The sequence below is a fragment of the Vicia villosa genome, linkage group LG3, assembly GCF_029867415.1.
Source record: "Vicia villosa cultivar HV-30 ecotype Madison, WI linkage group LG3, Vvil1.0, whole genome shotgun sequence".
In the NCBI taxonomy this organism is placed as follows: Eukaryota; Viridiplantae; Streptophyta; class Magnoliopsida; order Fabales; family Fabaceae; genus Vicia; species Vicia villosa.
In genome coordinates this window covers 3,193,511-3,214,320 of record NC_081182.1, presented here as the reverse complement: position 1 = coordinate 3,214,320, position 20,810 = coordinate 3,193,511, and the positions used below count along the sequence as shown (strand labels likewise).

The 20,810-nt window shown below is 33.1% G+C and overlaps 3 protein-coding genes across 5 annotated transcripts in view; all 3 read right to left on the bottom strand.

Moving 5' to 3' along the window:
- Nucleotides 1-19,227, bottom strand: part of LOC131660072 (uncharacterized) — a 39,921-nt gene extending 20,694 nt beyond the window's left edge. Inside the window, exon 1 of the mRNA XM_058929201.1 lies at nt 19,193-19,227. The gene's annotated coding sequence lies outside the window, so the exon portion shown is untranslated. The remainder of the gene's footprint in view (nt 1-19,192) is intronic.
- On the bottom strand, nt 3,509-10,738 carry LOC131660073 (uncharacterized). Of its 3 annotated transcripts, none has more exons than XM_058929202.1 (6): nt 10,417-10,738; nt 5,476-5,506; nt 4,976-5,122; nt 4,793-4,863; nt 4,190-4,558; nt 3,509-4,152 (listed from the first exon to the last, which is right to left on the bottom strand). In XM_058929202.1, the coding sequence occupies exons 1-6, from the start codon at nt 10,536-10,538 to the stop codon at nt 4,146-4,148; spliced, it is 747 nt and encodes a 248-aa protein (XP_058785185.1). In that variant the 5' UTR covers nt 10,539-10,738; the 3' UTR covers nt 3,509-4,145. The 3 variants fall into 3 exon arrangements, with proteins under 3 accessions (XP_058785185.1, XP_058785186.1, XP_058785187.1); XM_058929203.1 differs by having other exon boundaries at nt 3,509-4,106; XM_058929204.1 differs by having other exon boundaries at nt 3,509-4,106; nt 4,153-4,558; nt 10,417-10,737.
- On the bottom strand, nt 17,496-19,279 carry LOC131660074 (uncharacterized). The gene is made up of 4 exons (XM_058929205.1): nt 18,943-19,279; nt 18,473-18,619; nt 18,287-18,357; nt 17,496-18,035 (listed from the first exon to the last, which is right to left on the bottom strand). Exons 1-4 carry the CDS (start codon nt 19,093-19,095, stop codon nt 17,669-17,671), a joined length of 738 nt encoding a protein of 245 aa, XP_058785188.1. The 5' UTR covers nt 19,096-19,279; the 3' UTR covers nt 17,496-17,668.
- Between the last annotated feature and the right edge of the window lie 1,531 nt (nt 19,280-20,810).

Genomic DNA, 20,810 nt, shown 5'->3' with positions numbered 1-20,810 from the left:
GGATTTTCACTTTTATGATGTTTATATAAATGAAACAACTGAAGCTTATATAGCTAAACCATATAAAAAATTGATGGCTATAATGTAAAGAGAAAATATATCTTTCATAAGTACTGTAACGCCCCATATTTTCCATTTATTAATTTAATTATAATTTAAATTAATTATTTGGATTATTTGGCATTTTATTGGATTTAATTGGATTAAATTGAGAAATAGAGCTATTGGGCCAAGTGTGGTGTTAGTAAAGAGGGGGTTCTATGTTAGTATGCCTTTTACTAAATTAAAATCTATTTTTATAAAAATAAGGAATTGAGGAAAAAAGGAAAATAGATGTGAAAGAGGAGCAGAAGAGTAGAAGAGCTGATACGTGAAAGAGGAAACAGAAGAAGAAGAGGGCTAATCAAGATCTTTTGCTAAGGTAAGGGGGGACTCTCCGATTAACATCTCTTATCGTATTCTAGATGATAATACTGATTAGGAATATTATTTAGATCAATTGGATTGTATGTTAGGTTTTGGGGTTTTGGGAGATTTAGGTTGTTTTTGTTGAATCGATGAGATTGATAAATTGATGAATGGTTTAGTATTAGATGACCTCTAAAATGTGTTATAATTGTAGTATGTTATGTTAATTGATAGTATTTTGGTGTGGGAACTGTTGTGGTGCGATTAGATTGAGATTGGGAGAGGAAAGATGTCAAAAATCGCAGAAAAATTCTGTATAAGCGCAGCGTGCGTCGACCTATGGAACTCATGCGTCGACCTATACGTTCCCAAAAGACCAGCATGATTTGACTCATGGGTCGACCTGAGAAAACCCGAGGGGAACAAGAATTTCTATGCGTCGACCTGCAAATGCTGTGAGTCGACTCACAGCATTTAAATTTTTAACAAATTTTTCGAAGGCCATAACTTTCAAACTGTATGTCCGTTTTTAGTGTCATTTCGAGTATGATGATCCTTATGAGATAACCTATGTGTTTAAATGATGAAATGAGGTGATACTTTCAATTAAATGAAATCATGAGAGTATTGTTTGATGAATGATGTAGTGTGCTTATATGTGATGAGATGTGTTAATACATGCTATATTTTAAACATGATTCGTATGATGATTTGTTTGATTGTGTGATGGGGCTTATGAGATATTTCATGTGATGATATGAGTATGATGCGAATATTTTGTTTGTTTGATGGATGATATATTGTTGACATATATGATGAGATGTGACAATATGAGATGGATTGAATGATGAGAATACATGTATATTCATATGATTGATTATGATGATGATTGGTGTAAATACATGTATGTTCTATAATGATGGTGATGATGATTGATTTGTGATGAATGATGCTGATACATATACATGCTTGATGATGATGATGATGGTAAGAGATGAGACGATGATGTTCATCGGATCGACGATGTTATAAGTATGTTGTATATGTTTGCATTCATTCATAATCATATGTTGAGGGCTGAATCTGGATGATGTTGTGGATTCAGTGAAGGGCATAATTCTCATTGTGTGGAATTTGTGCTGGCAGGGCCGTATCTTGATGATGTTGGATCAGTCGGTGGGTTATTCCCATTGATGATGTTTGGTACCACATGCATAGTTTCAGTTCATTCATATGCATGATTTTCATAACATGATTGAATGTGTTTCAGTGTTATGAATTGATGACGCGTTGGTTGTGTATTTGTGGAATTGTCTGAATATAATACAATTGGGTGATTAATATAACTATGATGTGTTATTATTTATGATGCAATAATATTTGTTAATTGCGATGAGTCTCACCCTTACATGTTGTCATTTTCAGATTGAGGATAGCGGCTTTTACGACTTGGTGAGGATTAGCTCATGAGTCAGTGCGTTTAGTTAGCGTCAGGTGTCATGCTCTGATATTGTAACACTGGGGAACACATTATTTTGAGTTTATGTTTATGCCTATATTTGTTTTATTTGAGTTTTGGTGGGATATAGTTTCTAAAGATGTTGAACTATTCCGTATAACTGATTTTCCGCTGTGTTAACATGAGTAGTTATGAATTGTGTTGAATTTCCTTAGTGAATGCATGACATAGACGTATGATGTTTGTTTTTTTTTAATTTGAATTGTGGCACTCTTGTTTTCATGTTTACTCTGAAATTTTTATTTAATTGCCGCAGGGGTTTAGAAGGGTGTTACAAGTACACCAAAAAATACTCACGTACTTTCAATTCCATTTTATATAAATGTTAATGTTTCTCCTTCTTTCTCTCTCCACATAAAGAGGAAACCCATCATCATTTTGATAAGTTGACTAAAAGTCAAAGCACGGTGGATCAATTCATGAATTGATTTATAAAAGTAGCTCAATTTTTCATTTTCATTTTGTTTGCTCGAATCAGGTCGTGACTTGATTTAGTACCTTTTTATTTTCTATTTGAATCAAGTCGTGAATTGATTTAGTGTCTTTTGACTCAGGTCGTGACTCAATTCATGAAAGTGGCCAAAAAAGTGCTTTTTCATTCTGTTTGCTCGAATTGAGTCATGACTCGGATAAGATTAAGAGGAAGAACGAAATCATGGAAGGAGAGAGAAGATTAAGAAGAAAAACGAAATCACTATGAGGAGAGGAGAATGAAATACGGAAGTTAGGAAATCAAAAAATATCTGCTAATACCATATTGTAATAAAGAGTTTTCATGATGAAAACAAAGATGATATTGATTATGAAGTGATTCAATTCTCAGCTTCCACATATATATGAGTAGAAGTTCACATGTGAAAATAAGTTACAAGTTACAACAAACTCTAAGTTAGGCAGTTTCACCAGTAACCAACAACTACTATATATCTAACTTGTAGCTTAAGTAATTAACTTTTAACTAATTTTAGCCAATGCTCAAAATATACTCAACATTAACACCTTCTAGAATGATTTTATTATTTTGTCTCATTACAATAGCATCCTCATTCTAGACAACCTTGTCCTCAAGGTTTAAAGTTGGGTAATTGAGCTTAATATCTTCAAGGTTTTCTGAAGTAGCTTCAAGTTTGATTGTGCCTTCCCACTTTATCAGAACCTGTTGCTTCATTGAATTGCCTTGCATGACACACATCTTGTCTTTATCACATGTGTTGGCTGTACTATATGACTAATATTTGTCATAGTTAATGTTACTGGCATCATAGTTAATGGTAGTGGCATGTATTGATCGTTGGACACTAAAAGGCTTCAATTGTGACACATGGAAAATTGCGTGAGTTTTAGCAGATTCTGTTAATTATATCTTTGTAGGCTACTGCTCCTACCTTAGCTATTATCATAAAAGGGCCAAATATTTCATTCTCATCTTTTGATTTTTTTTTTCAAAGCAGCACATTGTTTGAAGAAAAAACACAGCAATAAGAGGGTTGGATTGGGTTTTTAAAAACTAATTAAAAATATAACATATTTGGTTATCCTCATTCGTTTGAACTCAAACTACTCCAGTCCACCCTGTCAATATGATTTTGCCTCTCTCTTACGAGGTCTTAATCCACTAAATCAAAATTATGATTACACAATCACGAAGACAATTGTCGACGTCTTCTCGAGATCAAACCACAACCCGGTTTGCTCAAGAAAATACTTATACAATTACAACTTTTGTGTTTAAGAGATTGCTTCTAATAAACTATATCACAACTTTGATGTTTACACAAAAATTAAGCATAATAAAATTATGAATAAACTTAAAAAGATAATAAGAATTTTGAGCTCTTGAATTCGTGCGTGCGTTAGTTGTTTTTCTTTTTCACGGTGTCTCCTTTATATAGCGTGAACTTTTAGATTCGTTGAGAGACAACCATTCTCGTTTTGGAAACCTGATGAAATACTGATTAATTTTGTTTCCAAAAATGAAGATTATGTCTGCTGTAATTAATTTCCAACCGTTACATAATGATTTTGCATTTGACTATTGCACATTGGATCTTCTGATCATCAGAGTAATTGTTGCAGCTTGTTGGTGCTTGAAGCGTTTGAGTCATCAGAGTTTACGGCTTTTCTTTATTTGACTTCAGAACATCTTGTTCTTGTAAACTTTCTTCTTCTTTTTTATAACCTTTATTAAATAAAAATTGTGAAACTTTCTTCTTCTTTTTTATAACCTTTATTAAATAAAAATTGTGAGGCTTTTCTTCTTACACTCTTCTTCTTTTATGACTTAAAATGAAATCGTCATCGTCTTCGTCATCGCTGTCACTGTCGATTTTCCTCTTGGCTTTAATGTCGCCATTACTTGATTTCTGTTGCGGCTTCTGTGAAGATCCAGTATTATTTGGCCTCGGCTGTGGCTTCTCTGTAGATCCAGTATTATTTGGTCTCGGCTGCGGCCTCTCTGTAGATCCAGTATTATTTGGTCTCGGCTGCGGCTTCTGTGAAGATGCGGTTTTAGTTGGTGGCTTTGATGACGACTTAACCGGAGTTCTGCTACGAAGCTCCTTTTGCTTTCTTTGCTTCTTTTCCAATGCTTTCTTAGCTCTTTCAGGAGACAATAATCCATGTTCCATTAACCTGCACGGGATAAGAAGCATTGAAAATTTCAACTGTCTGTACATATAATCTGATCTCAATTTTCGACTGTTTTTTTATGAATTTTCATACTGGAACAAAATCTGAAATCAAACATTGCTAGATCCTAATTTATGAACATTCATTTCCTTTCTCATCAACCAAATTTAACACAAAGATCTGAACCTAATGAAAGAAATAGATGGTTAACAACAGCAATATCAGATGGAAACTCACCAAAATTCCGCCATTTCACTTGTCGGTATCTGTTTCGACAACGACTCATAGAAAATCCTCAAGGGTTCTTTCTGCAAACACAAGGTGCGATTATGAACAAACATCATGTATCAGTCCGAATCGATCTCTCGATACAAAGATTGAATTCTAAATTTCCGGAATAAACTGTGAAAAATTACGAACCTCTTGAGGTGGATCGTGTTTCTGGCCAGGCAAACTATAGACTTTCCTCTCTCTCACTTTGGTGGTAGTAGTCTTCCTCTTCGTCGTCTTTGTCGTTGTTGTTGTTTTGGATGATGACGACGAAATTGTTGTCGGTTTTGAATTAACCTATCAAATTCATACAAAACAGAATTGTCATTCTAAACTGAAACTAAAAAATCTAACTAATTCTCAACTAATACCAACCAACTTATCACCACCATTGACAAAAATTTAATATCTAACAAATCACCAACTATATCTAACATATATTATCATTAACTAACACAATTAATAGAGATAATAATTAATAACTGTTGCATGATTATATGATTATGAACCCTAACCCTCAAGATAGCATAAAAATCACATAATTATGAACCTTAACTCTCAACAAAGGATAAAAACATAAAATCAATAAACCCTAAGTATAATTCAATATCAATTATTACAATTGAATCCCAAAATTGAATTGGTGATACCTCAGATTTAGTGACAGTGGTGACAGCTTTCTATTACAACCCAAGAAATTGAATATTGGGCTGTTGGATCATTTCAATGTATGAATAAGAAATGATTATTATTACTGTTATGTGTACAAGAGTATAGAATGGTCCACCTTATATAAGAGAAGGTTGGGCCTCTATTTACATAAAAAGACCCTTAAGGCCCAATGTGAAGAACCATCTAAATATAACTAATAGATATACTACAAAGGGAAAGTTGTTTATTCTGTTAATACCCCCCATAAGCTGGAAGATATATAGAGTGAAGTCCAAGCTTAGAGATGTTAGAAAGAAAAGGTTGCAAGTCCAACGGTTTGGTGAAAACGTCAGCTAGTTGTTGTGAAGATGAGACAGGTAGAAGATGGAATAGACCGTTGCGCAGTTTTTCACGGACAAGGTGACAATCTAGGTCGATGTGTTTGGTTCTTTCGTGGAAGGAGGAGTTTGTAGCGATGTGTCTTGCGGAAGCGTTGTCACAGTATAGTAGGGCTGGTGTTTTGGTGGTGATGGGAAGTTGATTCATGATATTTGTTAGCCATTGTAGTTCACAAACCGTGGAAGCCATTGCACGGTATTCTGCCTCGGTAGAGCTGCGAGAAACTGTTGGTTGCTTTTTCGATTTCCATGATATTAATGATTCTCCAAGGTATATGCAGTAGCCAGTAACTGATTTTCGTGTGTCTGGGCAAGTTGCCCAATCGGAATCAGAAAAGGCTTTCAGTTGTATGGAAGATTTGCTGGGGTAAAAAAGGCCTTGAGCGGGATTGTCTTGAGGTAGCGGAGCACGCGAAGGGCTGCATTGTAATGAAGATCAATGGGTGCACTCATATGTTGGCTCAGCTGTTGTACAGAGTAAGAGATATCTGGGCGAGTGTTGAGTAGGTAAATGAGCTGTCCAACAAGTCTTCTGTATGAAGTTGGATTTTGTAATGGTGTTCCTTCATTGGTTTTGAGTCTGGTGTCTCTTGTCATTGGTGTTGAGGCTGGCTTACATGCTAATAATCTAGTGCTAGAGAGCAAATCTAGTGTGTACTTGCGTTGGCAGATATTGATTCCTGCAGAGCTTCGTGCGATTTCCAGTCCTAAGAAGTATTTCAGCTTGCCAAGGTCCTTTATATGGAAGTGATGCTTTAATGTTGATTTGGTGGAGTTGATGATGTCCATGTTGTTACCTACAAGGATTAAATCATCGACATAAATTAGTAAAGCTGTAAATGTATGTTTGGATTTATGGATAAATAGGGAATGATCAGCAGCACATTGGTGGAAATTATTTGACAAAAGAACTTGAGATAATTTCTCAAACCATTGTCTGCTGGTTTGGATAGGAGGGAGTGATGCCTGGAGGCAATGACATGTAAACCTCCTCATCCAAATCTCCATGGAGGAAGGCATTGTGTACATCTAATTGAAATAAATGCAAATTTAAAGAAGATGCTAGGGCTAAAAGAAGTCTTACAGTGGTTAACTTGGCGACAGGAGAAAAAGTATCAAAGAAATCTATACCTTCTACTTGTGTGAATCCTTTGGCCACTAACCTGGCCTTGTGCCTTTCTAATGTACCATCAGAGTTGTGCTTGGTCTTAAATACCCATTTGCAGCCAATGGGTTTCTTACCTGTTGGCAGTGTTGTGAAATGCCATGTATTGTTGTTTGTGAGGGCCAGTAATTCATCCTTCATTGCTTTAATCCAATGAGGATGTTGGCTGGCTGCTTTGTATGTCATGGGATCTTTGGTGGTAGTGATGGCAGAAATAAAAGAATGAAAAGCAGTAGACAATTTATCATATGAAACATAATTGGAAATGTCATAAATGGGAGTAGAAGATATTTGATATGTATTACAGATAAAATCCTTAAGGTATGCAGGTGTGGTTTTGGTTCTAGAGGATTGTCTAGGGGGTAATTGTTGTATGTTATTATGTTCAGAATTGGTAGAGGTATTACTAGTAATGTTAGTGGATTGGTTGTTGGTAATGTCTAAGTTTGTGGTAGGATGGTCCAGGTTAGGTGTAGTGGGTTGGTTGGTGGGGTTAATGTTGGTTGGAGTGTTGTATGAATCTGTTTGTAGGCTTTGTGGATTATGATCAAGGGATGGAGGTAGATCAAATAAGAAGGGAGTTGTGTTTGTAGGGTCATGAGCAGAATTGAGGTCATTATAGGATGGTGGAGGATTCGTGGTGGTGTATGGGAAAACAGTTTCATAAAAATGGCAGTTCCTAGAAATGAGAAGTCGTCTGGTGGTAAGTTCAAAGGTGAGGTAACCCTTTGTACCTGTGGGGAAGCCAAGGAAGATGCATTTGGTTGCTCTGGGGTCTAGTTTGTCTCTGTGTCTATGAATTGTGGAGGCATAGGTCAAACAGCCAAAGGTTTTAAGGTTGTTGAAGGTGGGAGGTGTTTTGAATAGCCTAAAAAAGGGTGTCTCATTGTTTATGGTAGGGCTGCATAACCTGTTAATAAGGTATGTGGCATGACACAGAGAAAAGGACCAGAAGCATTTAGGCAAATTAGCTTGAAAAAGTAAGGATCTTGTGACATTTAATAGGTGTCTGTGCTTTCTTTCAACAGTGGCATTTTGTTGTGGTGTTTCAATGCAAGATGTTTGATGAACAATACCAAGTGAAGCATAAAAATCATGCATAAGGAATTCAATACCATTGTCAGTTCTAATTGTTTTAATATTGCATGAGAAGTGATTTTTGCAGTAAATGATAAAGTTTTTGACATGTTTTCTTGTTTCAGCTTTTGTGTACATTAAAAAAGTCCATGTGTATCTACTATAATCATCAACTATAGTAAGAAAGTATTGATAGCCATCTAGAGATTGTATAGCAATAGGTCCCCATATATCCATGTGAGCAAGATCAAAAATTTTAGAACTAATAGAATGACTTATGGGGAAAGGAAGTCTGCACTGTTTAGCTAAGTGACAAGTGTGACAAGCAGAATTTTTATTGAAAGATATATCAGAAAATTCTTTAGACATGTGGTGAAGAACATCATTGGATGGATGGCCTAATCTTTGGTGCCATAAATCTAATGAAGTGTTAGAAGTATCAATATTACAAAGGGTGTTAAGGTGATTACAAGTAGGGTGATGTGAAGCTTCTTGATGAAGAATGTAGAGATTCTTATGAAGGTTCACATGACCAATCATCTTCTTTGTAGACACATCCTGTATGGAACAGGAATTGTGTGAGAAGGTGATTCTAAAGGGTGAATTATGGCATAGTTTGGAAATAGAGATAAGGCTAAATGAAAATTCAGGGATGTAGAAAACATGATGAAGCTGAATACAGTTAGCAAGTAAAATAGAGCCAGAGAATTTGGCTGTTATGCATTGTCCATTTGGGAGAAATATGTTCACAGGTGTAATAGCATATATATTGGCAAAACATTGGATATGGGGACATACATGGTCTGAGGCTCCATAATCAAGTATCCATGTATTAGGAGAGTTTAAGTTACTACCTGTTTGAATCATACCTGAGACAATGTGGTTGTCCTGAGCAGTAGAGGAATCAGGTTTTGTAGAAGTAGACTCTTTTCTTGTTTGTTGTAATAGTTGGATTAAATGTTGGTATTCTTCTTTGGATATGTTGTGCAGTTTCTCCATTGGTGGCGTAGTGTTGGCTTCTGTACCTTCTTTCCTTGGATTTTTGTTGCGGTAACCCGGAGGGAAGCCATGTTTGAAGTAGCATGTTTCAACCGTGTGATTTGTCTTCTTGCAGTTGGTACAAACCATGGAAGCTTTAGGGTTTCCACGTCCTCTGCCGCGACCAATTGAAGGATTGGAATTGGCAGCGAGGATGGTTGGTGTGTTGGAATTGACATCTTGTTGAACGATCAAGGAATAAACGCGACTAATGCTGGGCATAGGATCCAGAAGCAGAATTTGTGTGCGAACATTGTTGTAGGTGTCGTTCAATCCTTTGAGGAAGCAAGCAACATATTCCATATGCTTGTATTGATGCACTGATTTGGAAAGATTACAGGTGCAAGGATTTGTGCATACGCAAATAGGGATTGGGCGAAGTGCTTCGAGTTCGTCCCATATGATCTTGATGTCAATGAAATATTGAGATAGGGAACGTTCACCTTGTTTGATTGAATGCAGGTCGCGAAGGAGATCTGAAAAACGGAAGTGATTCCCTTTGGTGAATCGTTCTTGAAGATCTGTCCACAATTCGAATGCCGAATCGAAACAGATGGTGCTTTGTGCGATGTGAGGTGACAAAGTGCGATTGATCCAAGAGATGACCATGCTATTTGCTCGTTCCCAAACATCAAGATTGGGGTCTGTGGAAGCCGGTTTCGGAAGAGAGCCATTGATGAAGCCAATCTTGTTCTTTGATGTGAGGGCGCGTCGCATAGATCTGCTCCAGTTATGGTAGTTGTGGTCATCTAATGGTGGTGCGATGAGTATTGCGCCGGGATTCTCACCGGGATGAACGTAATACGGGTTTCTTGGATTGAGGGTGGGATCTGTTGATGGAGGTGCCTTGGGTGAGTCGTTTTTGACGGAGCTTTCTGTGTCTGAATCGGCGTCTGCCATTGTTGAGTGTGTTGTGTATGTGAAGAGAGATGAAGGAATATGCAGAGAGATGAAGAAGGTGATGCGCGGGAAGAAAAAGGAAGGAAAGAAAGGAATTTCAAAGAAATGGGTTGTGGTCTCTTGATACCATATTACAACCCAAGAAATTGAATATTGGGCTGTTGGATCATTTCAATGTATGAATAAGAAATAATTATTATTACTGTTATGTGTACAAGAGTATAGAATGGTCCACCTTATATAAGAGAAGGTTGGGCCTCTATTTACATAAAAAGACCCTTAAGGCCCAATGTGAAGAACCATCTAAATATAACTAATAGATATACTACAAAGGGAAAGTTGTTTATTCTGTTAATACTTTCATCTTATTTGAGCTGGGGAGACTCTTACTGAGAGATGAAGAGTCAGTAATCTTAGGCTTGGAAGGGGTAATTTGGGAATTTGGTTTGATCTTCATCACTGGAGTGGTTTTGGTCTCTGCCATGTCTTTGAAAGTTGTTATCTACTGTATCTGTAGGTTATTGAGTGAATTTGTTTTGATTGTGTTGGGAATTTATAATCAAAATTTTGTGGATATAAAAGGTAAAAAAATTAAAGAGATGTATTTGGGAGTTGGATCTTGGTGGTAGAGAAAGATTAAGAAGATGAGATAACAGAGATTTTAAGGAGGGGATGAAAGAGACAGAGTAGTATACAATGTTTTCAGTATATTCAGTTATTCACTGAATTTAACGTTAATTGACGGTGGTCAGAAACCCGTGTAATTGACGGAGCGCCATTATCCTTGTTTGGTTGCTGACGTGGCTTGCTTATTGAATATTATGCTTAATAACTCTAAAAAAATTGTCTCCCATGAGCACATGGACATACACCAACCCCCAAACCACTAAGCCAATTCGTTTTAATTGAAATAACATTGCTCCTATTAAACTATATTTAAAGCTGAGTTTAATTGTATAATTTAAAGCTGTACATATATACTTAAAAAAACTGTATGTTAAATAATTATAAAAAAACGTAAATTAAATATTTTAAGTTTTTTCTTATAATTATATAATATAATATATATAAATGTTAATTAAAATGTTTTTTTAATAAAGTTTATAATTAACGTTTTTAATTTTTTTAATAAACGTTTTTTTAATAAATATGTACAGCTTTTTTAAAAAAAATTTAAATAAATTTAAAAAAAAACGTTAAAATTATTCAACGTAAATTAAAAAGGTTTATTACAATTATTAAAAAAAGTTTATATAAATCATTAAAATATAAATTTATATAACGTTTATATTAAAAAAAAGTTTATATAAATTATTAAAAAAAGTTTATAATAACCTTTTATATTTATATAATTATATAACGTTTCCAATAAAAAAATTAAAATCGTTTATTAAAATTATTAAAAAAAATGTTTATATTAATTACTAAATAATACATTTATATAATTATTAAAAAACTAAATAAAATTATTAAAAAACGTAAATTAAAAAAATTTATTAAAAAAACGTAAATTAAAAAAATTTATTAAAGAAACTTAAATTAAATAAAATTATTAAAAAAATGTAAATTGAAAAAAAGTAATATATATATATATGTTACATTTTTTATATATTACATTTTTTTATATTTATTATTAATATACTTTATTATTAATATATGTTTATATATATGTTTATTTAAATAAAGTAAATAAATTCAGTAATAAATAAATATTAATGAACATATTAAACAAGAAAGGTTTCATGGCCCAGTGGTTGGTGTTGTGCTATTTTACCATTAGAGGAGCGGTTCGAATCTTAGCATTTGCATCTTAATTTTTAATTTTTTTTTTAATAAGGGGGAAAACCGAATCTCGCTTATTTGGCAGGGGGGTGAACACTATTTAACCCATATATATATATATATATATATATATATATTTTGTAAGCAAGATATATTAATAAGGAGAACTAAGGGTTCTCAAAACGTGTTACACAAGAGTACGAGATAAAACTCGACAAAAGAAATTACAGACCAATTGAACCTACGGTAGAAAAAACAACGGTTCCTTACAAAAATCGTAGAAATTGCAATTGGGATGAGTAATCTCCCCCATGAAAGACCATCTCCACACCAACGCCTTAATAGACCAAACCGTATTAAGAACGCTCCAAGAATCTTTCCGAAAAATAATACCGTTTCTAACAATCCAAATGCTCCACGTTATAGCCAACCAAATGCAACTAAGTCTCCCCTCCTTCATTTTCATGTTTTTACAAAATTTGTACCAAAGCATGAAACTTCCCTTTCGGTCTTCCTCCGTTACGTCCGACAAACCAATCCACTCCGCTATATCCCTCCAAATTAACTTAACAACATAACACTTGAAAAAAAGATGTTCCAAAGTTTCATGCGCGGAATTGCAAAAAGCACACTTAACCGAATCATCCAAAAAAATCATACCTCTAATCTTCAAAAGGTCCCTTGTTGGTAACTTGTTGATTAAAAGTCTCCAACCGAACGCTTTAGTCTTGAACGGAACTTGCATCCTCCACACAAGCTTTAAAGCTTCATCATACAAATTGTTCGGACCAAAAGGATACCAAAAACCAGCATAGAAATTGTAACATGATTTAACAGAAAATTCTGCATCATTACCTAACTCCCAAACGACATAATCTCGCCCCGACTGGCTGCAACTGGCAGCAGCAGTATGCGCCATCAGCTGCTGCAAAAAAGAATCCGAAACAGCCCCGGAATGCAAGGAATTAGCAGCAGCATCCGGCAACGTCGGCGGGACAGCATACAGCGGCGGTACAACAAGCGGAGCAGAGCTCCCAGCCACTGTATCGGTGATTCCGAAATTCCCCCAATGCCATAAACCATCTCTCCACCCTCCCATACAAGCAACCGAAACATTCTTTAGAAGTGACACCTCATGGAGCGAGGGAAAAGCGAGTTTTAAAGATGAATCAAGAAGTCATTTAGAATGCCAAAAGGAGGTATTAAATCCATTACTAACCTTGAATTTGCAATTGTTGATTATGGCATCCTTTGATGGTTCCTTCCCTAAAGATAAAATATCTTTCCACCAAATAGATTGAGAAGAGCTATTCGGGACAAAGTCTCCACCATTGGTAATTTGCAAACAAATGTCACCATACCTAGCACACAAGAGATTGTACCAAATAGAGTCCGATCCTTGAAGGATCCTCCATCTCCATTTGTCGAGGAGAGCAAAATTAAAATCATCAATCTTTTTAACACCTAATCCTCCCTTTTCAATTGGTAAGCAAATATCATTCCACCCCACCCAATGGATCTTTCTTCTCTCCTCCGAACCTCCCCACAAAAATCTACTTTGGAGTTTAGAAATCTCTTTAACAATCTTCACCGGCATCCTAAAAAAGGACATGGTGAAAATGGATAGAGAACAAAGTATAGACTTGATGAGAGTAATCCTCCCTCCAAAGTTGAGAAAACGATTTTTCCAACTTAATAAACGCTTCTTAAGTTTCTCCAAAAGCGAATTTCAAGTCGAAATCCTCCTAGGATTCGAACCAACACGGATACCTAGAAAAGAAAAGACTTTTCCTTCCACCTTACAAGCCAAAAGAGAAGAAGCCGCTTCTAAAAGATTGTTAGTGACGTTAATTCCTACCAATTTACTTTTGTGATGGTTGATGCCGAGACCGGAAACTAATTCGAAAGCCTTCAAAATCGTCTTAATGGCCCACACTTGCTTCCAATTACCTTCCCCAATCAATAAAGTATCATCCGCGAATTGAAGAACGTTGACCTCGCATTTTCCATTAATGTTAAATCCTTCGTAATCTCCTATGGCAATTGCTTTCTTAACTAACGTCGTGAGCCCTTCCGCCACAATGACAAAAAGAAACGGAGAAAGAGGATCTCCTTGTCTCAAACCACGCTCCACCGTAAATTCCTTAGTCGGACTACCGTTGACAAGAACCGACATTTTACTTTGAAAAACAAGAAGTTCCATCCATCTCATCCACGTCTCCCCAAAACCCATTTCCTTTAACAAGAACCTTAGAAAATTCCAATTCACCTTGTCGTAGGCCTTCTCGAAGTCAACTTTAAAAAGAAAACAACTCCTACCTTCCTTATGAGCATAGTCTACCACTTCATTAGCTATCAAAACACCTTCGAGAAGATGTCTCCCCGGAACAAACGGCTTTGGTTAGAAGAAATAATGGAATTCAACACACCTTTCAACCTTCCCGCCAATAATTTTGATAAAGCTTTGTACATGCACCCGATAAGACATATGGGTCTATAATCATCCAAGCCAAGCGGACTAGAAGATTTAGGTATCAAAGACAAAAAAGAAGACACCACCGCCTTTGATAAGACCCCCCGGAATGAAATCCATTAAAGAACCTAATGAAATCTTCTTTGATGATGTACCAACATTTCTTGATGAAAAGAAAAGAGAAATCGTCCGGGCCCGGGCTTTTAGAACCACCACAACCCCATACCGCCTCCTTGATCTCACTTTCCTCAAACGGAGCTTCAAGAAAAGATCTTTCCTCCATGCTAATGCTTCTAAAAGGAATGCCTTCCAAAGAAGGCCTATTCCGATCCGTCTCCTCAAATTTACAAGCGAAGTAAGAAAAGACTTCCTCCTTGACCTCATTGACCGATTCTAACAAACCCCTAGAAGAGATAATGGGGCCTATGTGATTATGCCTTCTCCTGTCTTTCATCGCCTTATGAAAAAAACCGCTATTAGAATCTCCTTCATTGAGCCACGTTAATCTTGACTTTTGGATGAGCATATTCTCTTTGATCCTCAAGTTCATCCAAAACCGATTTGAAGCCTCTTTCCTACCTTTGATAATATTAATCGAATCTCCTTCATCAACCACTTCTAACAAAGAGTCTCTCTTGTTCATCTCCGTCACCTCTTCTTCCACCTCTAAATCAATCCTCCCGAAAATCTCTCTATTCCACCACCTTAGTCTCTCTTTGAGAATACGAAACTTCTCCTTTAGGACAAAATCACTCCTTCCTTCAATAGCTATTTCCTTCCAAGATTTTTCAACAAAAGGAATGAACGACTTGAAAGCGAACCATTCATTGTTGATTTTAAAAGATTTCGGCCCCCAATCTTCGTTATCCTTGACAAGCCAAATAGGACAATGGTCGGAAATATCCCGCGAACAAATCCGTTGACCAACCACCCCCCCACTTGTTGATAACGGAATCCGCCACGAGAAACCGATCTAATCTACTCATAGAGCGCCCATCCCCACTATACCAAGTATAGCTTTTACCTTTATATGGGACGTCAATCAAATTACAATGGTCAATGAATTCCGCAAACGCATTGCATTCGGAAGATTTATTACAATGGTCAATGACAATTATTTTTAAACAATTTATTAATATAAGATTTATTTAGAAATAAAGAGAATATTATTTACATCACTCTTTAATAATGTTTTTATTTTATATTTTATGATAATGGTAAGCATAATTTTTAGGAAAGATAAAATAATTCACATTAATTTATGTAATTTAATTGATGTGTGAAATTAATTGTCAATTGAATTATTGATTATGAAATAAAAAAATTATGTTTTCTATTTTATAAATCTCATATACTAAATTATAATCTAACAACTTCTTCCCCGCAAAAGTTTCCCACAAAATTTTCCACCAATAACAAATCATCATAATAATAATAATAATAATGATAATAATAATAATAATAATAATAATAAACCATTGCTATATTCCAAATCATCATAAAATCACAAATCATTTTCCTTTTTTAGTTTTAGTTAATTGAAAACAATTATTAACTCCCACGTTCTTTTATTCTAAACAAAATTTTCTACCAAAAATTGAAAACTATTCTTAACTCCCACATTCTTTTATTGAAAACTATTATTAATGTATTTATATATACTAAATTATAATTTTATAATGTTTTATAAAAAAATTCGTCAAATATTTTTCTATTAATTAGTTAATAATTTAATTAAAATAATAGATAGAATTTTAGCATAAATTGTGTTGAAGAAATTATAATGTTAAATATAGTTAGTTTTGAGATGAATTTGTATTGTCCCGTATAATTCTTTTATTTCTTTTACTATTTTTATTGTTGATATATATATATATATATATATATATATATATATATATATATATATATATATATATATATATATATATATATATATATATATATATATATATATATATATATATATATATATATATATATATATATATATATATATATATATTACTAATATTACTTATTAATGTGTACTTTTTTTTTTAAGATAAGAGACATTGAAAAATCATATAATATTTTTTATGTTTCCAATTTAAAAAATATTTAGAAAAAAAGTGTATTAAATTCATTATTATTGTTTCAATCTTTATTATTTTAAGAGAAAAAAGGAAATGCACTGACAGTGTAAAATACTTTACACTGTCAACCAATGAGAGACATGCATCAGAATAAATTCTATTTTAAATTTTAAGAAATTGAAATTATATGGCAAATTAAAGCATTTTGATTGGTTGTATGTGTAAAACTGTTTTACACTGACAGTGCACTATCTTTAAACTCTTATTTTAATTCCTATTTTTTATTTGTTATTTCATTATTGTTCGTTAACTTTTAGTTATGTTTATTTTATAGGTACAAATTTTTAAAGATTACATTATGATAAATATTTTAAGAAATTTTGGATAATTGTTATAAAAAATAGAGAAAAGGGGTGATGCACTGACAGTGTAAAAAAGTTTTACACTGTCAACCAATCACGACCATGTATCCTACCAAGTCATACTGTTATTTTTAAATTACTGAGATGACATGGCAGAATGATATATTCTCATTGGATGACAGTGTAAAACTTTTTTACACTGTCAGTGCATCACCTTTAAACCCTAAAAAATATAGTGATGTGTCAAATTGTCTAATTATTTGATTTATATAAGTTTTTTAATTATATTAATGATATTAGATGATTTGTATGGCATTACAAATTAAATATTAAATGTTAAAGTAAAGTTTTTTCTAATCTTAATATTTATAATTAAAAAATTTAATTAATAACAAAAATCATAACGTGGTGGTAATGCTCATCCATTAATTCTGTATTTATTTATTTTATTATTGTTTCTACCACTACATACATACAATACAACAACAACACTATTTTTCACATTTTATAAATTTTATTATTATTATTATGCTTTTTATTGTTGTTAAGAATATAATTGATTTTTTAAAATAAAATTTAACTATTAAATTAATATTTATCGATAATATTTATCCGTGCATCGCATGAGTAGACGGCTACTATATATATATATATATATATATATATATATATATATATATATATATATATATATATATATATATATATATACATTCTAAATTATATATGATAATAATTTTTATTTCCTATTTAAATTATATTTCAATATTATTTATTTACAAAAATTTAAAATAGATACCAAAAGTGGTTAATACACATATCAAATGAGGGTTTTCTGCAGAATTTTTGCCTCCCCTCCCCATAATTCCTTTCTTCTTCTTCTTATAACCTTTATTAAATAAAAATTGTGAGGCTTTTCTTCTTACACTCTTCTTCTTTTATGACTTAAAATGAAATCATCGTCCTCATCACTGTCACTGTCGATTTTCCTCTTGGCTTTAATGTCGCCATTACTTGATTTCTGTCGCGGCTTCTCTGTAGATCCAATATTATTTGGTCTGGGCTGCGGCCACTCTGTAGATCCAATATTATTTGGTCTCGGCTGCGGCCTCTCTGTAGATCCAATATTATTTGGTCTTGGCTGCGGCTTCTGTGAAGATGCGGTTTTAGTTGGTGGCTTTGATGACGACTTAAGCGGAGTTCCGCTACGAAGCTCCTTTTGCTTTCTTTGCTTCTTTTCCAATGCTTTCTTAGCTCTTTCAGAAGACAATAATCCATGCTCCATTAACCTGCATTGGATAAGAAACATTGAGAATTTCAACTCTACTATTATACCTCTAAATAACGCAATAATCTGATATCAGTTTTCGACATTTTTTTTACCGAGTTTCAATTTGGAACAAAATCTAATATCATGCATTGCTAGATCCTAAACTATGAGCATTTATTTTCTTTCTCATCAACCAAATTTAACACGAAGATCTGAATATAACGAAAGACATAGATGGTTAACAACTGCAAAATTTGGAAGGAAACTCACCAAAATTCTGCAATTTCACTTGTTGGTATCTGTTTCGACAACGACTCATAGAAAATCCTCAAGGGTTCTTTCTGCAAACATAAGATATAATCATTATGAACAAACATCATGTATTACTCCAAGTCAATCTTTTGATACAAACATCGAATTGTAAATTTCCTGAACACACTGTGAAAAATTATGAACCTCTTGAGGTGGATCGTGTTTTTGGCCAGGCAAATTATACACTTTCCTTTCTCTCACTTTGGTGGTAGTAGTTTTCCTCTTCGTCGTCTTTGTCGTGGTCGTTGTTTTGGTTGATGACGACGACATTGTTGTCGGTTTTGATTTAACCTATAAAGTTTATACAAAACAGAATTTTCATTTTAACAAAACTAACAAATTCCCAACTAATACTAACCAACTTATCACCACCATTAACAAAATCCAACTATATATCTCACAAATCACCAACTATATCTAACATATATGATCATTAATTAACACATTTAATAGAGATAATAACTGTTGCATGATTAACCCTCAAGAAAGCATAAAAATCACAGAATTATTAACCCTAACTATCAACAAAAGGATAAAAACATAAAGTTAACAAACCCTAAGTATAATTAAATATTAATTATTACAATTGAATCCCAAAATTGAATTGATGATACCTCAGATTTAGTGACAGTGGTGAAAGATTTCATCTTATTTGAGCTGGGGAGACTCTTACTGAGAGATGAAGAGTCAGTAGTCTTAGGCTTGGAAGGGGTAATTTGGGAATTTGGTTTGATCTTCATCACTGGAGGGGTTTTGGTCTCTGCCATATCTTTGAAAGTTGTTATCTACTGTATCTATAGATTATTGAGTGAATTTGTTTTGATTGTGCTGTGAATTTATATTCAAAATTTTGTGATATAAAAGGTAAAAAAATAAAGAGATGGATTTGGGATTTGGATCTTTGTGGTAGAGAAAGAATAAGAAGATGAGATTATAGAGATGTTAAGGTGGGATGACAGAGACAGAGTTGTATACAATGTTTTCAGTATATTCACTGAATTTAACGTTCGTTAACGTGGTCAGAAACACGTGTAACTAAATATGTACTATATTGTGCCTCCTAGGTTTTTAGTATATTTATCAATTGTATTCTTAAACTAGCGGGATACCCGTGCGTTCGCACGGGTACCGGTGTGGTACGCTCATTTGTTTTAAATTGTTTATTTTGTATAAAAAATTAAATAGTATAGTAAAATAAAAATTATATGAAAGAAGAAAGATTGATTAACGTACTTGTTCCCAAAATATAATAAAAATAAAATGAAATTATTTTAAAAGAGTATTTTCGATTTAGAATTATTGTCAAAAATATTTAAATCAATAATAAAGTTGTTTTATTACTATTCAATATTTTTATCATTAAATATATTTTGATCAGTAACTTCATGTTTCCGTTAATATTCAATATTTTGATCAGCAATTTAATATTTTCGTTAATATTATAAATTTTGATCACTAACTTCTTGTTCCCGTTAATATTTAATATTTTGATTAGTAACTTCATATTTCCGTTAATATTCAATAGTTTGATCAATAACTTAATGTTCCCGTTAATATTCAATATTTTAATAATTAGTAACTTCATGTTCCCGTTAATATTTAATTGTTTGCGCAATAACTTCATGTTCCCATTAATATTCAATATTTTTATCAACTGTATTACGCGCAATTTTTAAAAATATTGTATCTTAAATTAAAAAAAGGTCAAAACAAAACTATTAGTAACATAAATAATTCAAAAACAACACATTTTTCCTCTGTTTGGATTCATACATTATTTTAAATATATTTACTTTTATTTTCTGTAATTGTTAAAAAGATAAAATAACTCATGGATTTGCACGAATTCTAGTATGAATACCCGTGCATTCAGACGGTACTGGTGTGTTACCCGTGCGTTCGCACGGGTACTGGTGTGTTAAGCACACTTTTGTTTTCAAAATGTAATAAAAGTGTAAATAAAAAAACAAAATTGTTTTACCAAAAAAATTTATTATTTTTAAAATAAAAAATAAATATTTTTATCAAAATTGTTTTACATTAATAATATATATTTCAAGTTTATATATATTATCACAAAAAATGTTAAAAAAATTCAAAATAATCCTTACATAAAAAGAGGGAAAATGTATTAACCTTTAATGATCATTTTTTGGAATAGTATATGAAAAGAGTATATGAATACTATATATAGTATTAATAATAATTTTAAAAAGGAAAAGTTGTTAAATGTAATAATATGAGTGTAGGAGTACTATACCCGTTTTTAAAATAGAGTGTCATGTTGGATACGTAATAATGACTAAAGATTAATGTTTGTGTTTTATTTTGGGAGGGTGATCTGTTTGAATTTAAGTTTGGAACAACCACCATTGCACGGATTCAAACAAATGTTTCAATCAATCCATCACTCTCCGAATGTTAAGACTATCAAATTGAAGTTCAAACATAATGTGAAACCAAACAAAATCATCCATCTTAC